The sequence below is a fragment of the Hemiscyllium ocellatum genome, chromosome 34 (genome assembly GCF_020745735.1).
Source record: "Hemiscyllium ocellatum isolate sHemOce1 chromosome 34, sHemOce1.pat.X.cur, whole genome shotgun sequence".
NCBI classification, from domain to species: domain Eukaryota; kingdom Metazoa; phylum Chordata; class Chondrichthyes; order Orectolobiformes; family Hemiscylliidae; genus Hemiscyllium; species Hemiscyllium ocellatum.
The window spans coordinates 47441072-47460296 of NC_083434.1; the positions used below are offsets into that span (position 1 = coordinate 47441072).

A 19225-nucleotide genomic window follows, 5' to 3' on the forward strand; every position below is an offset into this window, starting at 1 on the left:
GGCGATATGTTTCCAAGTCAGGATGGTGAGTAGCGCAGAGGGGATCTTGCAGAGGGTGGTGTTCTCAAGTATATGCTGCCCTTATCCTTCCAAATGGAAGTAGTCATGGGTTTGAACTTACCCAACATTTGGAACTCTCTGAAAAAGTCTCCCTGCCTGAGATTTTGTCAGAGATTTTAGAGGGTCCTGGCTCACTGAGCTACATAGATAGCCAGGAAATATTTAGAAGATTAAACTTGCTCTTACTCCTCCCCAGCTATTTCACTAACAACCTCAATGGAAAACTATCAATCTCCGTTCCCCTCTCCAACTCCAAAACATGCTTCTCCTGACTCCCCCAAGACCTGAAACTGCCCCACCCACCCCTGTCCCAACTCCTGACTCCTCATACCCCAGCCATCCCCAGATCTGATGTTCTCAGTCTAACTCCAACCAGAACACCCAACAGCCTCTTGATACCCTCCTACACACTCAAGACAAACTTGAACCTAACTCACAATTCCTCACAGACCCAACATTGCAGACAGACTCTTTCTTTCTTTTTCCCTCTTTCTCTTTCTCTTACTCTCTCTCACTCATGTCACCATCCCAACCCAACTTGCCTGCCTCATGCAAATAGCCCCCTGACTTGACCTGACCCCCCTCGGTCCCAACGCTCACTGAACTGACTCTACCACCGTCCCAATTCACCTACAACTGCCCCTAACCTTGATGCTTCTCCAAGTCTCACCCCCGACCCAAACGATCACCCTGCAGCATCAGCCCCTAGTTACTGTAACCCCTCACCCACCTTTACACCTTACACACTTCCCTTTGCTCAGGATCTTTTAATCACAGAATGCATCAGTAACTGCTGCACAAAGTGACATGGTTTCACAGGCAATCGAACACTCTGCAGTCTGCATGGATTCTGATGCTGAACTGCAGTGCTTCAGCTCGGACAGAACTCTACCTCAGAACCTGCGCCAAAGACAAATCAGCAATGTTTAGTCTGATAGAGATTCTGACCTAGATCAGGATATTCAGGCCATTCTATGTTGCTTTGATGTACCTACTGGCTTCTCTAGCAATAACCACAGGAATTGAATTTCATATAATGGTTAGTTTCTGCTGTGAATACTCCCTTAAAAAATGATTAATTCCACTCTACAATGGTGGTTGTATCCATATAAACTGTCAATAAGTTCTTGAGTATCAAGCGGATCAAGGGTTATGAGGAGGAAGCGGGAGAATGGGGTTGAGAAACGTATTAGCCATGATTGAATAGCTGAGCAGACTCAATGGGCTGAATGGCCTAATTTCTGCTCCTATGCCTGACCATTTTATTGTCTATTCTTGGTCTAAAGTGCCAGTTCGCTCAGAGCTCTGATGCCACTCCCTCTTTCACGTACAGGAGCTAAAGACTTGTGTGTGGTTTCAGAGCAAATGTTCCACAGTGAGAACATGTAAATCCTGAAGATAATACATTTGATGGAATCTCATGTCTGCATATTTTGTCTCAAATTTGAAAGTATTTTCAAAATAGTTTGCTTGGTGGTTTAAAGCAATGTTGACTGATGTTAATGTTTAATTTGCACTAATTTGGATAACGTTCCCATGAAGCACAGTCAAATGTTTTACTACACCAGAGGTGCTATACAGTTGTTGTTGCAAATTAGTTGCAACGAAATGCTGGATTACAGAGGCACGATTGGAAATGTTCTAAATTTGATCTTAGGCCTTATCTTAATAATTCAGGCAAGTTCAATAAAACTCCAATTAAACTACAGTTCGACTTCTTAGAATTGAACCCGTGGAATAGAGATGACAATCTGACAGAGTGTTCGCAAACAGAGAAACCTGGGGCTCTATTTATGCAGAGGTCACTGAAGGCAGCGCAGTAGATGAGGAGAATAGTTACTAAAGCATATAGTATTCTGGGCTTTATTAATAGGGACCTGGAGTATTAGAACAAGGAGGTTGTGCTAACTTGCATAACATGTAATTTCAACTTCATGTGGAGTATTGTGTGCAGTTTTCAGAGCTATGTTTAGGGAAGGATGTTAAGGCAACAGCGAGAGTGCTGGAGATGTTGACAGGAGTAATTCCAGTGATAAGAAATTTTAATTATGAAGATAGATCAGAGAAGATGGGCCTGTTCTCCATGGAGTTGGTGGGAGGAAAACCTTTCTCATTCTGCAAGTGGTTAGTGTCTGCAGTGTGCAGCCCGAGAGAACGACAGAGACCATTGAGGCTTTCAAGAGGGAATTTGACTGTTATCTGAGGAAGAACAGTGTGCAGCATTACAGGGAGAAAGGGACAGAACGTTGTGGGTGAGTTGCTCATTCAGAGAGCTGACCCAGAATGGTAAGCAAATAGCTGCCACCTCCTCTGTAACATAGAACAATACAGCGCAGAACAGGCCCTTCGGCCCTCGATGTTGCGTCGACCTGTGAACTATTCTCAGCTCGTCCCCCTACACTATCCCAAAATCATTCATGTGCTTATCTAAGGATTGTTTAAATCTCCCTAATGTGGCTGAGTTGACTACATTGGCAGATAGGGCATTCCACACCCTTACTGCTCTCTGCGTAAAGAACCTGCCTCTGACATCTGTCTTAAATCTATCACCCCTCAACGTGTAGTTATACCTTCTCGTACAGGCTGACATCATCATCCTAGGGAAAAGTTTTTCACTGTCTAACCTATCTAATCCTCTGATCATCTTGTATGTCTCTATCAAATCCCCCTTTAGCCTTTTTCTCTCCAATGAGAACAGACCAAAGTCTCTCAGCCTTTCTTCATAGGACCTTCCCTCCAGACCAGGCAACATCCTTGTAAATCTCCTCTGCAATGCTTTTCCACCTCCTTCCTGTAATGGGGTAACCAGAACTGTACACAATATTCCAAGTGTGGCCACACAAGTGTTTTGTATAGTTGCAGCATGATATTGCGGTTCTGGAACTCAATCACTCTATCAATGAAACCTAACACAGTGTATGCCTTCTTAACAGCACTATCAACCTGGGAGGCAACTTTCAGGGATCTATGCACAAAGACACCAAGATCCCTCTACACGTCCACACTACCAAGAATCTTTCCATTGACCAAGTATTCTGCCATCCTGTTATTCTTCCCAAAGTGCATCACCTCACATTTAGCTGCATTGAACTCCATTTGCCACCTCTCAGCCCATTTCTGCAGTTTACCCAAGTCCCCTTGCAACCTGTAACATTCTTCCAAACTGTCCACTACTTCACTGACTTTAGTGTCATCTGCAAATTTACTAATCCATCCACCTATGCCTGTGTCTAAGGCATTTATAAAAATGATAAACAGCAGTGGTCCTAAAACAGATCCTTGTGGCACACCACTAGTAACTGGACTCCAGACTGAATGTCTTCCATCAACCACTACTCGCTGCCTTCTTTCAGAAAGCCAGTTTCTAAACCAAGCTGCTAAATCACCCTCAATTCCATGCCTCTGCATTTTCTCCATCAGCCTACCATGTGGAATGTTATCAAAGGCTTTACTGAAGTCCATGTATACCACGTCAACTGCCCTACCCTCATCTATATGCTTGGTCACCTTCTCAAAAAGGTTTGTGAGACACGACCTGCCCTTGACGAAACCATGTTGACTATCTGAAATCAAATTGTTGCTTGCTAGATGATTATAAATCTTATCTCTTATAATCCTTTCCAAAACCTTTCCTACAACAGAAGTAAGGCTCACTGGTCTATAATTACCTGGGTCATCTCTGCTGCCCTTCTTGAACAAGGGAACAACATTTGAAATCATCCAGTCCTCAGGTACTAAACCTGTAGACAATGATGACTCAAATATCAAAGTCAAAGGCTCTGTTATCTCCTCCCTAAATTCCCAGAGAATCCTCGGATAAATCCCATCTGGCCTGGGGCTTGTCTACTTTCACTCCTTCTAGAATTGATAACACCTGTGCGTAACTAACCTCAATCGTTTCCTTTCTAATATCTCGTACCTCATTCTTCTCCTCTACAATATTCTCCATTTCCTGAGTAAACACTGATGAGAAACGTTCATTTAGCACCTCTCCGATCTCTACAGGGTCCACACTCAACTTCCCACTTCTGTCTTTGACTGGCCCTATTCCTACCTTAGTCATCTTTTTATTCCACACATAGCTATAGAAATCTGTAGGGTTCTCCTTTATTCTATTTCTAAAGACTGCTCATGTCCTCTTTTTGCTCTTCTTAACACTCTCTTTAAATCCTTCCTAGCTGATCTGTAACTCTCCGTCGACTCATCTGAACCATCTTGCCTCATCAACACATTGGCCTCCTTCTTCTTCTTAACAAGAGATGCGATTTCCCAGAGAATCCCTGAATAAATCCCATCCGGCCCAGGGGACAATTCTGTAACAATTCTTTGACTGATTCTGTGATATCACAAAGCCGCCAAGATTTTGACAGTGATGTGTTTGGAAGGAAGGGAATGAGCACAATCTTGGAGGTTTGGGGCTGAGGATGATCTTATGTGATAAAGGCAAAGGTAGAGGCCCAATTGACCAGAGTAAAGTGGGGGGCGGGAGAGTGATAGAGAATGATCGATGTGGAGTTTAACAAATTATCTAGCAGGACCTGGTGCCTGAATTTGTTTGATAATTCACCTGAGAATGGCGTTGGATGATTTATGAAGTTAAAGGTGCTATATAAATATAAGCTGTTTGTTTGTGATTTTTTTCCATGAATCCACAGTGGTAGTGATGGGATGTCGATGACATTTGTTGTTTGATTGCTTGACATTTGAATGTTGCTATGTACATTGAATCTTATCACACCACGGGATTAAACAGCAAAATTCTACAGAATACATTATGAAGTATATTTTCTTCAGTTGATAAAATCCTGCAGTTCCTGGATGTCTGGGGAAAAAACAGAAATTGTGAGAGAAACTCAGCAGGTCTGTGGAGAGAGAAACAGAGTTAACATCTTGAGTCTGGAATGTCTGATTTTTGGAACTATGTCTGAAATGTTCTGAGCTCCAAAGAAGAGCCATCCCAGACTCAAAATGTTAACTCTGTTTCTCTCTCGACATATCCTGTCAAACCAATTGAGTTTCTCCAGCATTCTCGGTGCTTGCTTTCTTTGGTGAAGTCTGTGGAGATATATAACAGTGACTGTGAATAATTCAAACCTTTGCAGTTGGAAGTGGAAAAATCATAGTACTGTCCCCTCAGTAGATTATACATAAACAAGAAATAAACAATCCAAAACATGACTCATATTCTCTCTACTCAACTTGTGTCTTGGTGAATTTGCTCAAATCAAGGTGTTATTGATGTTTTTGGCCATTGTGCTTGAGGATAGAGTCAGATATTGTGTTCTTGGGTGTCAGATAGTGGGAAACGCAAGGGTGCTTTTTAAATGCCTCTGGTGTATGTGTCAGTGGAAGGACTTTGCTTTTCTGATTATAATGAAGATCTAATATTTCTGCTTGTCTTCTCAATAGGTTGAACATGTTAAGTCACAGGAAGATTTGATGAGATCTACAGAACATCAACATCGTGGTTAAAGGATATTTTTTCTCTATCATGTGAATAAAAGCTGACATTTCTGCAGTGGGTATTCAAGCCATGGAAGGGTTAGGAACTCCTGAGATTGCCTTGTGACATTGGATTTATTGGTGGCTGATTTGCCCTCAGAAAAAAATCTGAGAATATCAAACGAATTTGGATCAAGCTCAACGTGGAGTCACGATGAAAGTTCCACCCACTCATTCTCTGTGTCCTGTGCTGCTCTGCCTTGGCTTTATCTTTTTCACAAGGTCTGTTCAGAACTCTATTAAGGTGGAAAGAAATCAAAGCAAGCACTTAGAGGGAGAAGGACAGGTCCATCATCGGCCCAAACGTGGTTGGGTCTGGAACCAATTCTTTGTTTTAGAAGAACACATAGGACCAGAAGCTCAGTACGTGGGCAAGGTAACGAATTCAACTCTTACACTATCACTTTGAGAAAACTGTAGCACCTGATATATTTACTTTGAACTCATCCCATAATGAGAACTCAAGTATCATTAATGATTCCTCAGATTGTCGCTGTCTGAAGGAACCACATCCATCTCATAAAGTCATAGAGTCATAGAGATGTACAGCATGGAAACAGACCCTTCGGTCCAACCCGTCCATGCCGACCAGATATCCCAACCCAATCTAGTCCCACCTGCCAGCACCTGGCCCATATCCCTCCAAACCCCTTCCATTCATATACCCATCCAAATGTCTTTTAAATATTGCAGTATACCAGCTTCCACCACTCCCTCTGGCAGCTCATTCCATGCACGTGCCACCCTCTGTGTGAAAAAGTTGCCCCTTAGGCCACTTTTATTTTTTTCCCCTCTCACCTGAAACCAATACCCTCTAGTTCTAGATTCCCCGACCCCAGGGAAAAGATTTTGTCTATTTATCCTATCCATGACCCTCATGATTTTGTAAACCTCTATAAGGTCACCCCTCCGCTCACCCCACTCCTTCATCAAAGGACCAAGTGCTCTTCCTGAAATGTCCCGACTCACTTCAGTGCAATTTCTCTGAGCTTTTGTGACACTTGAAGGTACCTTGATCGATAAATAGAACTTGTTTGCGCTGGCACGATGGTCAATAACCAGAGTGACATGAATTTAAAATCATTTATAAAGAGAAACTGTGAGAATGAAGAGAAAGTGTGTGTAAAGCAGCAAGCTGTTGTGATCTGCAAGCACAGAAATCAATAGGATCTTTCAAACGGGGAGTGGGTGAATAATTGAAAAGGCTGTGAGGAAAGAGTGTGGAGAGGGGAGTGTGGGCTGAATTGGAAAGCTCCTTCAAAAAACTGGCCCAGGGCAATGGATTGAATAGCCTCCTTAACCACCCGCACCAGCCACTTGTCAATGTCCTTCATAGTCCTGTACCGCCCCCCTCACAGTTTACAATTCTTCCAAGTTTTGCAAACTAGTAATATTAAACTATTGATATTAAATTAGTAATATTACAAAAAATGATATGTTGCCATGATAGTAAATATTTCAAGAGTGCAAGATAACAAGTAGCTGATTGGCAAGAGGATACCCATACACTGGTTAAAGGAGTTCAGATTAGTTTTCACATGAATTCATTAAGGTTGCAATTTCTAATAAGAAAATTGTGAACATTAATTTTAGTTTATAATTCTCATTTTTAATATGGAGTTATTTTAACTTGTTTTTATTTACAATTCTAATAATTTAAGAGTCTGAACTTGTGTAACAGAACTCAGAGGCATTGATATGAATGTTTGTGAAATACTATCACAGGTTCCTAATTCTGCCCTCAGAGTTTAGTTCAGTAACAATATTTTAATCCAGGATTCCAAATGTTTCTTCCTTGCAATATTTATTTATTTTGATGTTGAAAATGATTTACAATTATCACATTAAACAGAAATTAAGATTTCTTATTATCTTGTATCTACAAGAACCTGAACTATATTGATGTTTGGTCAATAGTTAATTGGATTCAGCATAATTAGTTTACTTTTCTTGGCTATTCCCATCAGTAGTGTTGCCCAGACCAGTGAAGCGTTCTTATATTATTTTGGATATGTTCCTAGTCTGTGATGTTGGGAAGGTTTTCTTATTCTGCTGCAGTACACTTACGTTTAGGGTCTGGATCTATTTTCCCTGCTGTGTCTGTAAATGAATGCCCTTTTGCATTCTGAGGAAATATTTTCAGCAGTGCACTTCACTTACTCTATTGATGTAATTTAGCAGCTTTCACTTAGAAATAGCAAAATAGACAATTAAGAATTTAGTTGACAAATTAGTTTACCATTCACTTGGGATGAGGACCTTATTCAGAGCATTGCTTTGCTGAAACATCTCATTGCCAAGAGAAAGAGACCTTCTCTCAGCTAGCAACTTTGACTGAGTCAATTTGGAATATTGGATGATTAAATTTAACAAATAATCAGAAAAGAGGCATTATTTTCTCATTAGTTCTTGATGAAGGGCATTTGCCTGAAATGTCAGTTCTCCTGTACTTCAGATGCTGCCTGACCTGCTGTGCTTTTCCAGCACCACACTCTTTGACTCTGATCTTCAGTCCCCCCTTCCACCTAGTATTATATTCTCATGTCTTTCATGACAGTAATTTTGGAGATTTGCCACATGTACCAAGTGAGTGAGTTAAGTGCATAGTAGTTCACATCAACTGCAGTAAAATCCACGTAAATTTCTATTTAATTAAAGCGTAAGTTCCCAGTTCACTGGATCATTTTATCTCAGTGGTTATAAATATGACAAATCCGTCGAGAACTTTACAGATGTGAATGCATTTCCAAAATGTAATCCTTTTTGTATGAGCTACTTCACTGGGAAAAATTAATCCTCTTTATACTTATTTTTCTCTCCGTGTAAACAGGACAGGCTGTAATTGCATCTTCCACAAATGGTTATGATTCAGTACAGGATTTAGAAGGGGGAGCTGGTTCAATTATTCTCACTGCAAACTAACAGATAGTCTTCATTCCTACATGTCTTACTATAGATGTCCAACTAATTTTGATTTCATTTATCCTGACCAGTTCAATATCTGTTTAAATCTTTGATATTATAACTCAAAGATTTTTGATTTTCAGTTTGCATGAAAACACCTTTCAATACGACATTCCTTATGAAAACATCATTCAGGGTCTCTTCCATTAACAGGAAATTCGACGTTTCGGGCCAGAGCCCTGGCCCGAAACGTCGAATTTCCTGTTCCTTGGATGCTGCCTAACCTGCTGTGCTTTAACCAGCAACACATTTTCAGCTCTGATCTCCAGCATCTGCAGACCTCACTTTTTACTCTTCCATTAACCACAACAGATGGAAATATTTAACAATGTTTTCATCTGCAAAGAGAAATCTTGCAGATGCAGGAATTCTGAAGTCAAAAGAGAGTCAAAGTGATTGGTTTTTGTTTGAAGGCTGTTTAATTGTTTAATGTTTCTGACTTGGCGATAGATGGATGTTTTCCTGGTGGAGGAATACAACCTACAATAATTGCTTTGTGGTGAGGAAGCTTCTCTCTGATTGTAGATGAGCAGTTAATTAAAGCCAGTGGTGAACAACAGAAGACAAATTTATTCTATGCACAGGGTGTTTATAGAGGGCAAAGTTATAATTCTCTTAACACTTAGTACATGGCAGATGTTCATCCGTCACTTCATTCAATTTCCTCAGAGAATTCCAACGCTCAAAATGAAAAGTTCAAGCAGAGACCTTTGCAATTAAAACATAAGTTTTAAATATCACTTTCCTGACTTTCACATCAGCTTTAAGCAAAAGTGAGAGTTCTGTAATGCAAAAGCAAAAATATTAAATCTAAAATAATTCTGAAAATACTTGGAAGGCCTAACTCTAAATTGACGATGTAATGGTGTTGTGAGGTGTGGGTTAAATTGAGGGACATTACTTAAAGGGATAATGATAGAAAGGTAATGGCGAGCATTCAAAGGTAAATACAGTAATCTGAGACAAAAACCAACAAAGCTGGAGAAGCACAGCAGGTCTGGCAGTGTTTGTGGAGAGAAAACAGAGTTAATGACCAAGCCAATTTTGTATCCAATTTACCATTTCACTGTCAATCTCAAGTGACTTAATCTTCTCGACCAGATTACCAACAGGGACCTGATTAAATGCTTTAGGAAAATCCATGTTGATAATGTTCTGCCTTACCCTCACAAATCTGAATTTTTAGGAGGAAGTGATGAAAATGATTGATAAGACAAGACCTGACTTGCACAAAGCCATGTTATGTATCCCTAATACGCCTATGCATTTCCAAATGTGAGTAAATCCTGACACCTAAGAATCTTCTCCAATAATTTCTCTACCCGAACTGATATAAGGCTCACCAGGAACAAAGAGCATTGCAGCCCTTCAGCCTATAATACCCTGGAGTATCCCTGTTACTCTTCTTAATCTTTGGAACAGATTAGATTCCCTACAGTGTGGAAACAGGCCATTTGGCCTAACAAGTCCATACCAACCCGCAGAAGAGTATCTCACCCAGACCCATTCCCCTACATTTACCTCTGACTAATGCAACTAACACTACGGGCAATTTAGCATGGCCAATTCACCTGATCTGCACATCTTTGGATTGTGGGAGGAAACCAGGCAGACAACGGGAGAATGTGCAAACTCCGCACAGACCCGGGACAGGAATCGAATCCGGTGCCTAACGCTGTGAGGCAGCAATGCTAGCCACTGAGCCACCGTGCTGCCCCAAAGCTAGGTGATTTGCACAAATGCAATCATCTTGCCTTTAATTAAACTTTCCTTTTTACATGTGATGAAAAGAATTAGTTCAGTGTCATCATAAACAACTTAGGTACCTAGTTAATTTTGGAAGATTTTGTATTAGCTACCAGACCATCTCTGTAAGAAATAAAACAAAAAGGGATATGGTTTTAAATAGGTCCTCAAACAGCTTCACAATTGACAGATCCAGAACTTTATTTCATAAATCAAAAAGAGTTGGAATGTGTGACAAATTCAAAATTTTTCTTCTGAAGGATGTGTGGTAATTGAACTTTTGGTAATTGGCTATTGGCTATTCTCCAGTTTTCTGGGATCTGTGGCTAAAAAGGATGAAGATCTCTGTCAAGACCTCACCAATCTCCTCCCTTGCCTGCCTCAGTATCCTGGGTTATATCTCATCAGGCCCTGGGGATTTACCTACCTTAATGTTTCTCAGGACCCTGAACACCTCCTCCGCAATATCGACACGCACTACAATATCAACATATCCCTCTCTGATCTCACCATCATCCATTCCTTTGCCGTGGTGAATACTTATGCGAGGTACTCATTGAGGACCTCACCCACTTCCACATCTCTATACATAAATCTCCCCCTTTGACTTTGAGCGCATTTTATATATACATAGAAAATGCTTTGGGATTCTCCTTAATCCTATTTGCTAAGGATGTTTTATGGCTCCCTTTAACTCTCCTAATTCCTTGTTTAGTTTCTTCCTGAGTATTGCTCAAGGGCCTTGTCTGATTAAAGTTTCCTAAACCTTACATATGCTTCCCTTTTCTTTCTGACTAAGTTTTCAATATCTCCTGCCATCTAGGGTTCCTCAACCTTGCCATCCTTATCATTCATTTCACAAGAACATGTTGGTCCTAAGTCTGATCAATTGCCCTTTAAAAACACTCTCAAAAGTCAGGTGTAGATTTACCTTCAAACAGCTCTAATCTAACTTCTCCAATTCCTACCTGATACTGTTCTCATTAGCCTTCCTTCAACCGAGCACTTTCACCCAAAGACCAGTCTTATCCTGATTCGTAGCTCTCTTAAAGCTTATAGAAATGTAATCACTGTTCCAAACATTCTCCTCCACTGATAATTCCGTCCTTTCTGGAGATACTATACCCTGGAAAGTGAAGTTCCCAGTCCTACCTTTTCCTCAACCACATCTCTGTGATGGTAACAAAACCACAATTTCACACGTCAATCCATGCTCTTAAGTCATCTGTTTTATTTCTAATATTCACAACTTTAAAGTAGAGGTCTTTCAGCCTCACCTTTCTCCCCTGAAACTCAACATGGCTGAACTCCCTCTGCCCCTTGGTTCCTTTCCAAGAGTAGGCTGTGTGATTGTTGTACTGAGTATTCTTGTCTCCTCTTCTAGCTAATTGCTGATGGGAAGTTGAGGCTACATGTGATTGCCAGATAAAGTAGGCAATAGTTAAATAAGATCTGTAGATTTAATTACTGCATTTTAAAGCCATGTATGGTGACATTATGTTTCTAAAAAGCTTTGCTTTAATATTTCCACCAAAATCTCACAGCAATTTAGGAATCCGGGAATTAAATTTGATAGAAATGACAAGTATGACATTGAATGCAGAACTGCGAAAGCAGCACCATCAGTGAGACAGCGGAGGTACTGGTTATGGATGCACATGCAGGTGGGCAATCCAGAGGAATTTCTCATGCAAAGATGTCTCACAAACTTGATTGAGTTTTTTGAAGAAGTAACAAAGAAGATTGATGAGGGCAGAGCGGTAGATGTGATCTATATAGACTTCAGTAAGGCGTTCGACAAGGTTCCCCATGGGAGACTGGTTAGCAAGGTTAGATCTCATGGAATACAGGGAGAACTAGCCATTTGGATACAGAACTGGCTCAAATGTATAAAACAGTGGGTGGTGATGGAGGGTTGTTTCTCAGACTGGAGGCCTGTGACCAGTGGAGTGCCACAACGATCGGTGCTGGGTGCTCTACTTTTTGTCATTTACATAAATGATTTGGATGTGAGCATAAGAGGTACAGTTAGTAAGTTTGCAGATGACACCAAAATTGGAGGTGTAGTAGACAGCGAAGAGGGTTACCTCAGATTACAACAGGATCTTGACCAGATGGGTCAATGGGCTGAGAAGTGGCAGATGGAATTTAATTCAGATAAATGCGAGGTGCTGCATTTTGGGAAAGCAAATCTTAGCAGGACTTATGCACTTAATGGTAATGTCCTAGGGAGTGTTGCTGAACAAAGAGACCTTGGAGTGGAGGTTCATAGCTCCTTGAAAGTGAAGTCGCAGGTAGATAGGATAGTGAAGAAGGTGTTTGGTATGCTTTCCTTTATTGGTCAGAGTATTGAGTACAGGAGTTGGGAGGAAATGTTGCAGCTGGTTAGGCCACTGTTGGAATAATACGTGCAATTCTGGTCTCCTTCCTATCGGAAAGATGTTGTGAAACTTGAAAGGGTTCAGAAAAGATTTACAAGGATGTTGCCAGGGTTGGAGGATCTGAGCTACAGGGAGAGGCTGAACAGGCTGGGGCTGTTTTCCCTGGAGCGTCAGAGGCTGAGGGCTGACCTTTTAGAGGTTTACAAAATTATGAGGGGCATGACTAGGATAAATAGGCAAAGTCTTTTCCCTGGGGTCAGGGAGTCCTGAAGTAGAGGGCATAGTTTAAGGTGAGAGGGGAAAGATATAAAAGAGGCCTAAGGGGCAACTTTTTCACTCAGAGGGTGGTACGTGTATGAAATGAGCTGCCAGAGGATGTGGTGGAGGCTGGTACAATTGCAACATTTAAGAGGCATTTGGATGGGTATATGAATAGGAAGGGTTTGGAGGGATATGGGCTGTATGCCAGCAGGTGGAACCAGATTGGTTGGGAAATCTGGTCGGCATGGACGGATTGGACCGAAGGGTCTGTTTCCATGCTGTACATCTCTATGACTCCATGACTCCAAGACCCAGCAAATTCATGAGAATAGATATAAACATTTAATCAAGGAACAAACGTAGGCCATTTAGCCCTTTGAACCTCCTCTATTATTCAACAAGATCATGTCTGATTTTATTTTAACCTCAACTTTACATTCCTGCATATCCCCACTAATCTTTCACCCCCTTGGTATTCAAGAATCTAACTATCTCTGCCTAAAAAAAAAATATTCTAAAGCAAACTCCAAAGACTCAACACATTCAGAAAATGAACATTGTCCTCCATTTTGATTACAGACCCTAACCAACGTATGGCCTGTTGCTATCAGTTTCTTCTCAGCAAAATTGATCTATTTACTGCTATTAAAGGCCAACCATTAACATGTTGTATTGCAGCTGTGCAGGATATTGATAAGCTGAAAATGTGTTGCTGGAAAAGCGCAGCACGTCAGGCAGCGTCTAAGGAGCAGGAGAATCGACGCTTCCTGAAGAAGGGCTCATGCCCGAAACGTCGATTCTCCTGCTCCTTGGATGCTGCCTGACCTGCTGCGCTTTTCCAGCAACACATTTTCAGCTCTGATCTCCAGCAACTGCAGTCCTCACTGTCTCCCAGGACATTGATGAGGCTACTTTTAGAATACTGCGTACAATTTTGCCAGGATTGGAGGGTTTGAGCTATAGGGAGAGACTGAATAGGCTGGAGTATTGGAGGCAGAGGGGTGACCTTATAGAGGTTTATAAAATCATGAGGGGCATGAATTGGGTCAAAAATAGACAAGCTTTTTTTTCCCCAAAGTAGAGAAGTCAAAACTAGAGGGCATAGGTTTAATAAGGTGAGAGGGGAAAGATTTAAAAAAGATCTAAGGGGTAACATTTTCATGCAGAGGATGGTGCTTGTATGGAACTAGCCGCCAAAGAAGAGTGTAGAAGCAGCCATAATCACAACATTTAAAAAGCATCTGCATGGGTATATGGATATGAAGGGTTTACAGAGATATGGGCGAAATGCTGGCAAATTGAACTAGGTCAGATTGGGATGTCTGTTTGGTGTGGTTGAGTTGAACTGAAGGGTCTGTTTCCTTGCTGTATGACGCTATAACACTATGATCTTATCATCATCAATATTACTCCTCTACCTCCAATAACCCCCTCTGTGCGTTTTATTCCGAGCACCCTCATTATCTGCTCCACTTGCCCCTCCTTCTCACTTTCTGAACAGTATAAAAGCCTCATTTTCCAGCTACGTTCAGTTCTGAAGACAAATTATATCAAAATTGAAATATTATCTGTGTTTCTTCATCCATGCATATTAACAGACCTGCTGAGTTTCACCAGCACTTTTTATATCAGAACTCCAGTATCCATTACTTTTATTTACTTTAATAACTAATTTGTATAAAATCTCACACCTATTAACAAGCCTGTGCAGTGATATGCTTGTTAATGATTTGCATATTTGTTCTGTAGTTTAATTATATTTGTCATGGGTTGACAGTTCTGTAATGGATTCTAGGGGGTAGCATAAATCTACTGACTTGAAGTTTAGGCTCAGCGTCCCAATGTTTTAATTGGATGGTGAGGTCCTATCAGTTGTTGTTTAATAAATAACATATTTGTGAAAATAAATGTGAAGGATTCCACGAGGATCTTGCACTTAACGTTCTTTTATCGAACTGTCCTTCATTAATTGATTATGATTTGGAGATGCCGGTGTTGGACTGGGCTGTACAAAGTTAAAAATCACACAACACCAGGTTATGGTCTAACAGGTTTATTTGGAAGCACTTTCGGAACACTGCTCCTTCATCTGGTGGTTGTGAAGAATAAGAATTATACTTCACAGCCATCTGATGAAGGAGCGTCGCTCCGAAAACTAGTGCTTCCAAAATAAGCCTGTTGGATTATAAATTGGTGTTGTGTGATTATTAATTGATTCGGCTGCAAAGTTATTTTATTGCCAGTTAGGTTTCAGAGCCAGGTGTTAAGTGCTTTGACCCTGTAATGTCCGGGTGTGTGAGTCACTCCAGTGAGGTGTAGGTGGCCACTAGTGTTAGAGAGACAGAATATGAGAGTTTGAAATTACTTTGTTGGTCTTACTGAAGGAGAAGGTGATTTGATATGAATTCAAGTTATTACTGACATCCCTCTGAAAGAGGATATTGGTCAAAGAGATCAACGGATTGGACAGGCAAGAATAAAATTTAAAATGAATCAAGAAACATAATCTCTAATATCATTCGGGGTGAAATACAGTTGGTCAAAAACAAATATAAGTCTTGGTGAATGGAATCCTTTATCAATGGATAGCAGTGTGTTTCGGTTTGTGACTGGTCTGGCTAGCCAAGTACATGTTTGAAACTGAGAAGGAAACTAAAGTCTAAAGTATATATTCGTCCCAACATCTAAAACCAGTATTTCAGCTCCACAAATGTAAAATAGATACATGAAGTATGTATTTTCACTGTTGTATAAAGTAAGCTCAGAGCAGTAGACAGCTCTAGCATCCACAGGTACTGACTCTCTGATTCACTATTTCACTGAGCCGTGCCTGAAATTTGCTGCAGAGTCAACAATTTATAAAGTAAACAGCCAGAATTCTGATCTCTTTGAACTTTCAGCAGTGGAGTAACAACCCTGATATTTATTTTACAGCTGTCAATCACCTCAGCAAATAGCAGAAACATCAAACATGAAGAACATGGGGTTTATCCTAAGCCCCCATGATCCACTTCAAATATAATGAGTTACTGCTTATCAGTCAAATGTAGAAACACTTGATGCAGCTATTGATGGGTGCACATTTTCATTTGAGCTCCTCAGTTTGGAAATAAGGCATCAGCCTTTTGCTGTTGACTCGGCATTCTGTCACCTGTTCCAGCATCAGAGTGATAGCAAGCATTGATTACTGCGCTTTCTCAGAAACGGATTAAAAGATCTGGAACTTTATAGCTGCATGTCACCTCACTACTGGGGACATGCAAATGGATTGATTATAATAGAATAAATATTTTTTGAATTTCTTAAATCCTTATAGGGTTGATTGCGAATACACTTTCTTAAATTGTCAGCTATTGTAGTCAGGGATATTTAGAATATGAATTTGTCATTGCTTTGCTTTGCAATTTTGGTGCTTTTATTTTTGTTACCAGAGAGCCTGAATTTATAAAGCACTGTGTCCTCTCTCTATCAGAAACATGTCAAGATGTTTCAAGTACAATGAAGTATGTCCTGACTGTCTTGTTATGTCGGCACAGTTGGCCATGAAATTGGTGCCATTCGGTGAAAGCCTTAGAAAACGCAGACATTCCCTTGGTTTAATTATTTGCTGAAAGCAGCACCTCTGACAATGCAGCACTCCCTTGGGAGTTGTCCTGGATCATTAGCCTAACCTTACAATTTAAATGCACAACCTGGACCAGAATAAAAGTGCAACTGCATCTAACTGACTACATTAATTACGTACTCCATTCAATTTCTGTTAACACCAACAACAATTTGCTTTTCAATGGTGCCTTTTAAAACTTAAAACGTCGCAAAATACTTCATCAGAGATATTGAACGACACTTAAGTCTATGCTACCAAAGGACACCTTGGAATTGAAACTTGAGCAAAGAGGTACATTTCAGACACATATTTTAAAGCAGAAAAGAGAGATAGCAGTGTGGAGACGTGTCGAAAGGTGATCACAGAACCTACTCTGAGGAAGCCAAGGTTACAGCCAGCAATGGTGGAACAATTAAAACGAGAATGTTCAAGGAGCTCAGATTGGAAAACAGATAGCATAAGCTCTGGCACTTAAATCATCTTAGTATGTGAGATAACCTCATTTTTTCAACCTCGTCATTTAAGGCAGCTCCTTTTCTGATGATATTGTAGATTTGCATTAGTAATCAGGTTTAAGTTTTCATCCTGAAAAGGCATGTTTTATTTCCTGGTTGCTTTCCAATGAGACATGAAGAATTAAGCAGGCGATACAGTTATTTACCAAGATGAGCAGTTGTAGGCAGATTCTGATGCCATTACAAAATGATGCCTCATGTCCAGACCATTTGTTCACTTTCATAATCAGCTCACAAGGGATTTTTCAACACATTGAGATCAACCTATTGACCAGCCTTTGCAGCAGCTCAGAGAGTTGTGGAGCTGGAGAAGGTTATACAAATAAGGAGGGAGAAGGATTTGAAGGGATTTGAAGACTGAGAATTTTAAAATTGAGGTTATGCTAAAATGGGAGCCAGGCGAAGTCACTGATGATGACATGTGATCAGTGAATGAAACTTAGTTTGAGATGAAATAATAAAGTTTGGTAGAGAGGTTTGGTTTCCTTGGGTTTGTAATTGTGTTCTTTATGTAATAAATTTAGAAAAGTATGTTTGGTAATTGGTTTTTATTCATTTTTAATGTGTAAACCCAACTGAGTTTCAACCAGCTCAGGAGGAGGAGTTTGACTTATTTTTTTTTCAGTTCTGTTTGACGGTCGGAGAGAGATGTATGTGCTGGCAAATTCAATGAATGTTTAACTGTTTATGTTTTGTGACTATTACATAGAACATAGAACCATACAGCACAGAACAGGCCCTTCAGCTCACAATGTTGTGCCGACCATTGATCCTCATGTGAGGTAAACCTAATGTACGAACCCTCAGATTTCTGTGACCATATGCATGTCCAGCAGTCTCTTAAATATAGAACATAGAACATAGAACATAGAAAGATACAGCGCAGTACAGGCCCTTCGGCCCTCGATGTTGCGCCGACCGAATCCTACCTAACCTACACTAGCCCAATAACTTCCAAATGCCTATCCAATGCCCGCTTAAATGACCATAAAGAAGGAGAGTTCACCACTGCTACTGGCAGGGCATTCCATGAACTCACAACCTGCTGTGTAAAGAATCTACCCCTAACATCTGTCTTATACCTACCACCCCTTAATTTAAAGCTGTGTCCCCTAGTAACACCTGACTCCATTAGCGGTAAAAGGTTCTCAGTGTCGACCCTATCTAAACCCCTAATCATCTTATACACCTCTATCAAATCTCCCCTAAACCTTCTCTTCTCCAATGAGAACAGCCCCAAGTGCCTCAGCCTTTCCTCATAAGATTTTCCTACCATTCCAGGCAACATCCTGGTAAACCTCCTCTGCACTCGTTCCAATGCCTCCACATCCTTCCTATAGTATGGCGACCAAAACTGCACACAATACTCCAGATGAGGCCGCACCAGAGTCTTATACAGTTGCAACATGACCTCAGGACTCCAGAACTCAATTCCTCTACCAATAAAGCCCAGTACACCATATGCCTTCCTCACAGCACTATTTACCTGGGTGGCAACTTTCAGAGATCTGTGTACATGGACACCAAGATCCCTCTGCTCATCCACACTACCAAGTAGCCTACCATTAGCCCAGTAATCCATCTTCTTGTTACTCCTACCAAAGTGAATGACTTCTCACTTAGCTACATTGAATTCCATTTGCCACATTTCTGCCCAGCTCTGCAACTTATCTATATCCCGCTGTAACCTACCACTTCCTTCCTCACTATCCACAACTCCACTGACTTTTGTGTCATCCACAAACTTGCTTACCCAGCTTTCAAGCCCCTCCTCTAGATCATTTATAAAGATAACAAAAAGCAATGGTCCCAAAACAGATCCTTGTGGTACACCGCTAGTAACTGCACTCCAAGATGAACATAGTCCATCAACTACTACCCTCTGTCTCCTTCCAGCCAGCCAATTCCTAATCCAAACCTCTAATGTATCCTCAATGCCATACCTCCGTAGTTTTAGCATTAGCCTACCGTGGGGAACCTTATCGAACGCCTTACTAAAATCCATATACACAACATCTACTGCTTTACCCTCATCCACTTCCTTGGTCACCTTCTCAAAGAACTCAATAAGGTTTGTGAGGCACGACCTGCCCTTCACAAAACCATGCTGGCTATCCTTGATCACGTTGTTCCTATCCAGATGTTCATAAATCTTATCCCTTACCATTCTCTCTAAGACTTTGCCCACC

The 19225-nt window shown here is 40.8% G+C and overlaps 1 protein-coding gene across 2 annotated transcripts in view; it reads left to right on the top strand.

Annotated features, from left to right (window-relative positions):
• LOC132832309 (cadherin-18-like) overlaps nt 1–19225 on the top strand; it is a 716018-nt gene that overhangs the window by 466140 nt on the left and 230653 nt on the right. For both annotated transcript variants that reach the window (XM_060850203.1, XM_060850204.1), the window contains one exon: nt 5470–5938. In XM_060850203.1, coding sequence (XP_060706186.1) covers nt 5717–5938 — 222 coding nt within the window. In that variant the 5' untranslated portion in view covers nt 5470–5716. The remainder of the gene's footprint in view (nt 1–5469; nt 5939–19225) is intronic.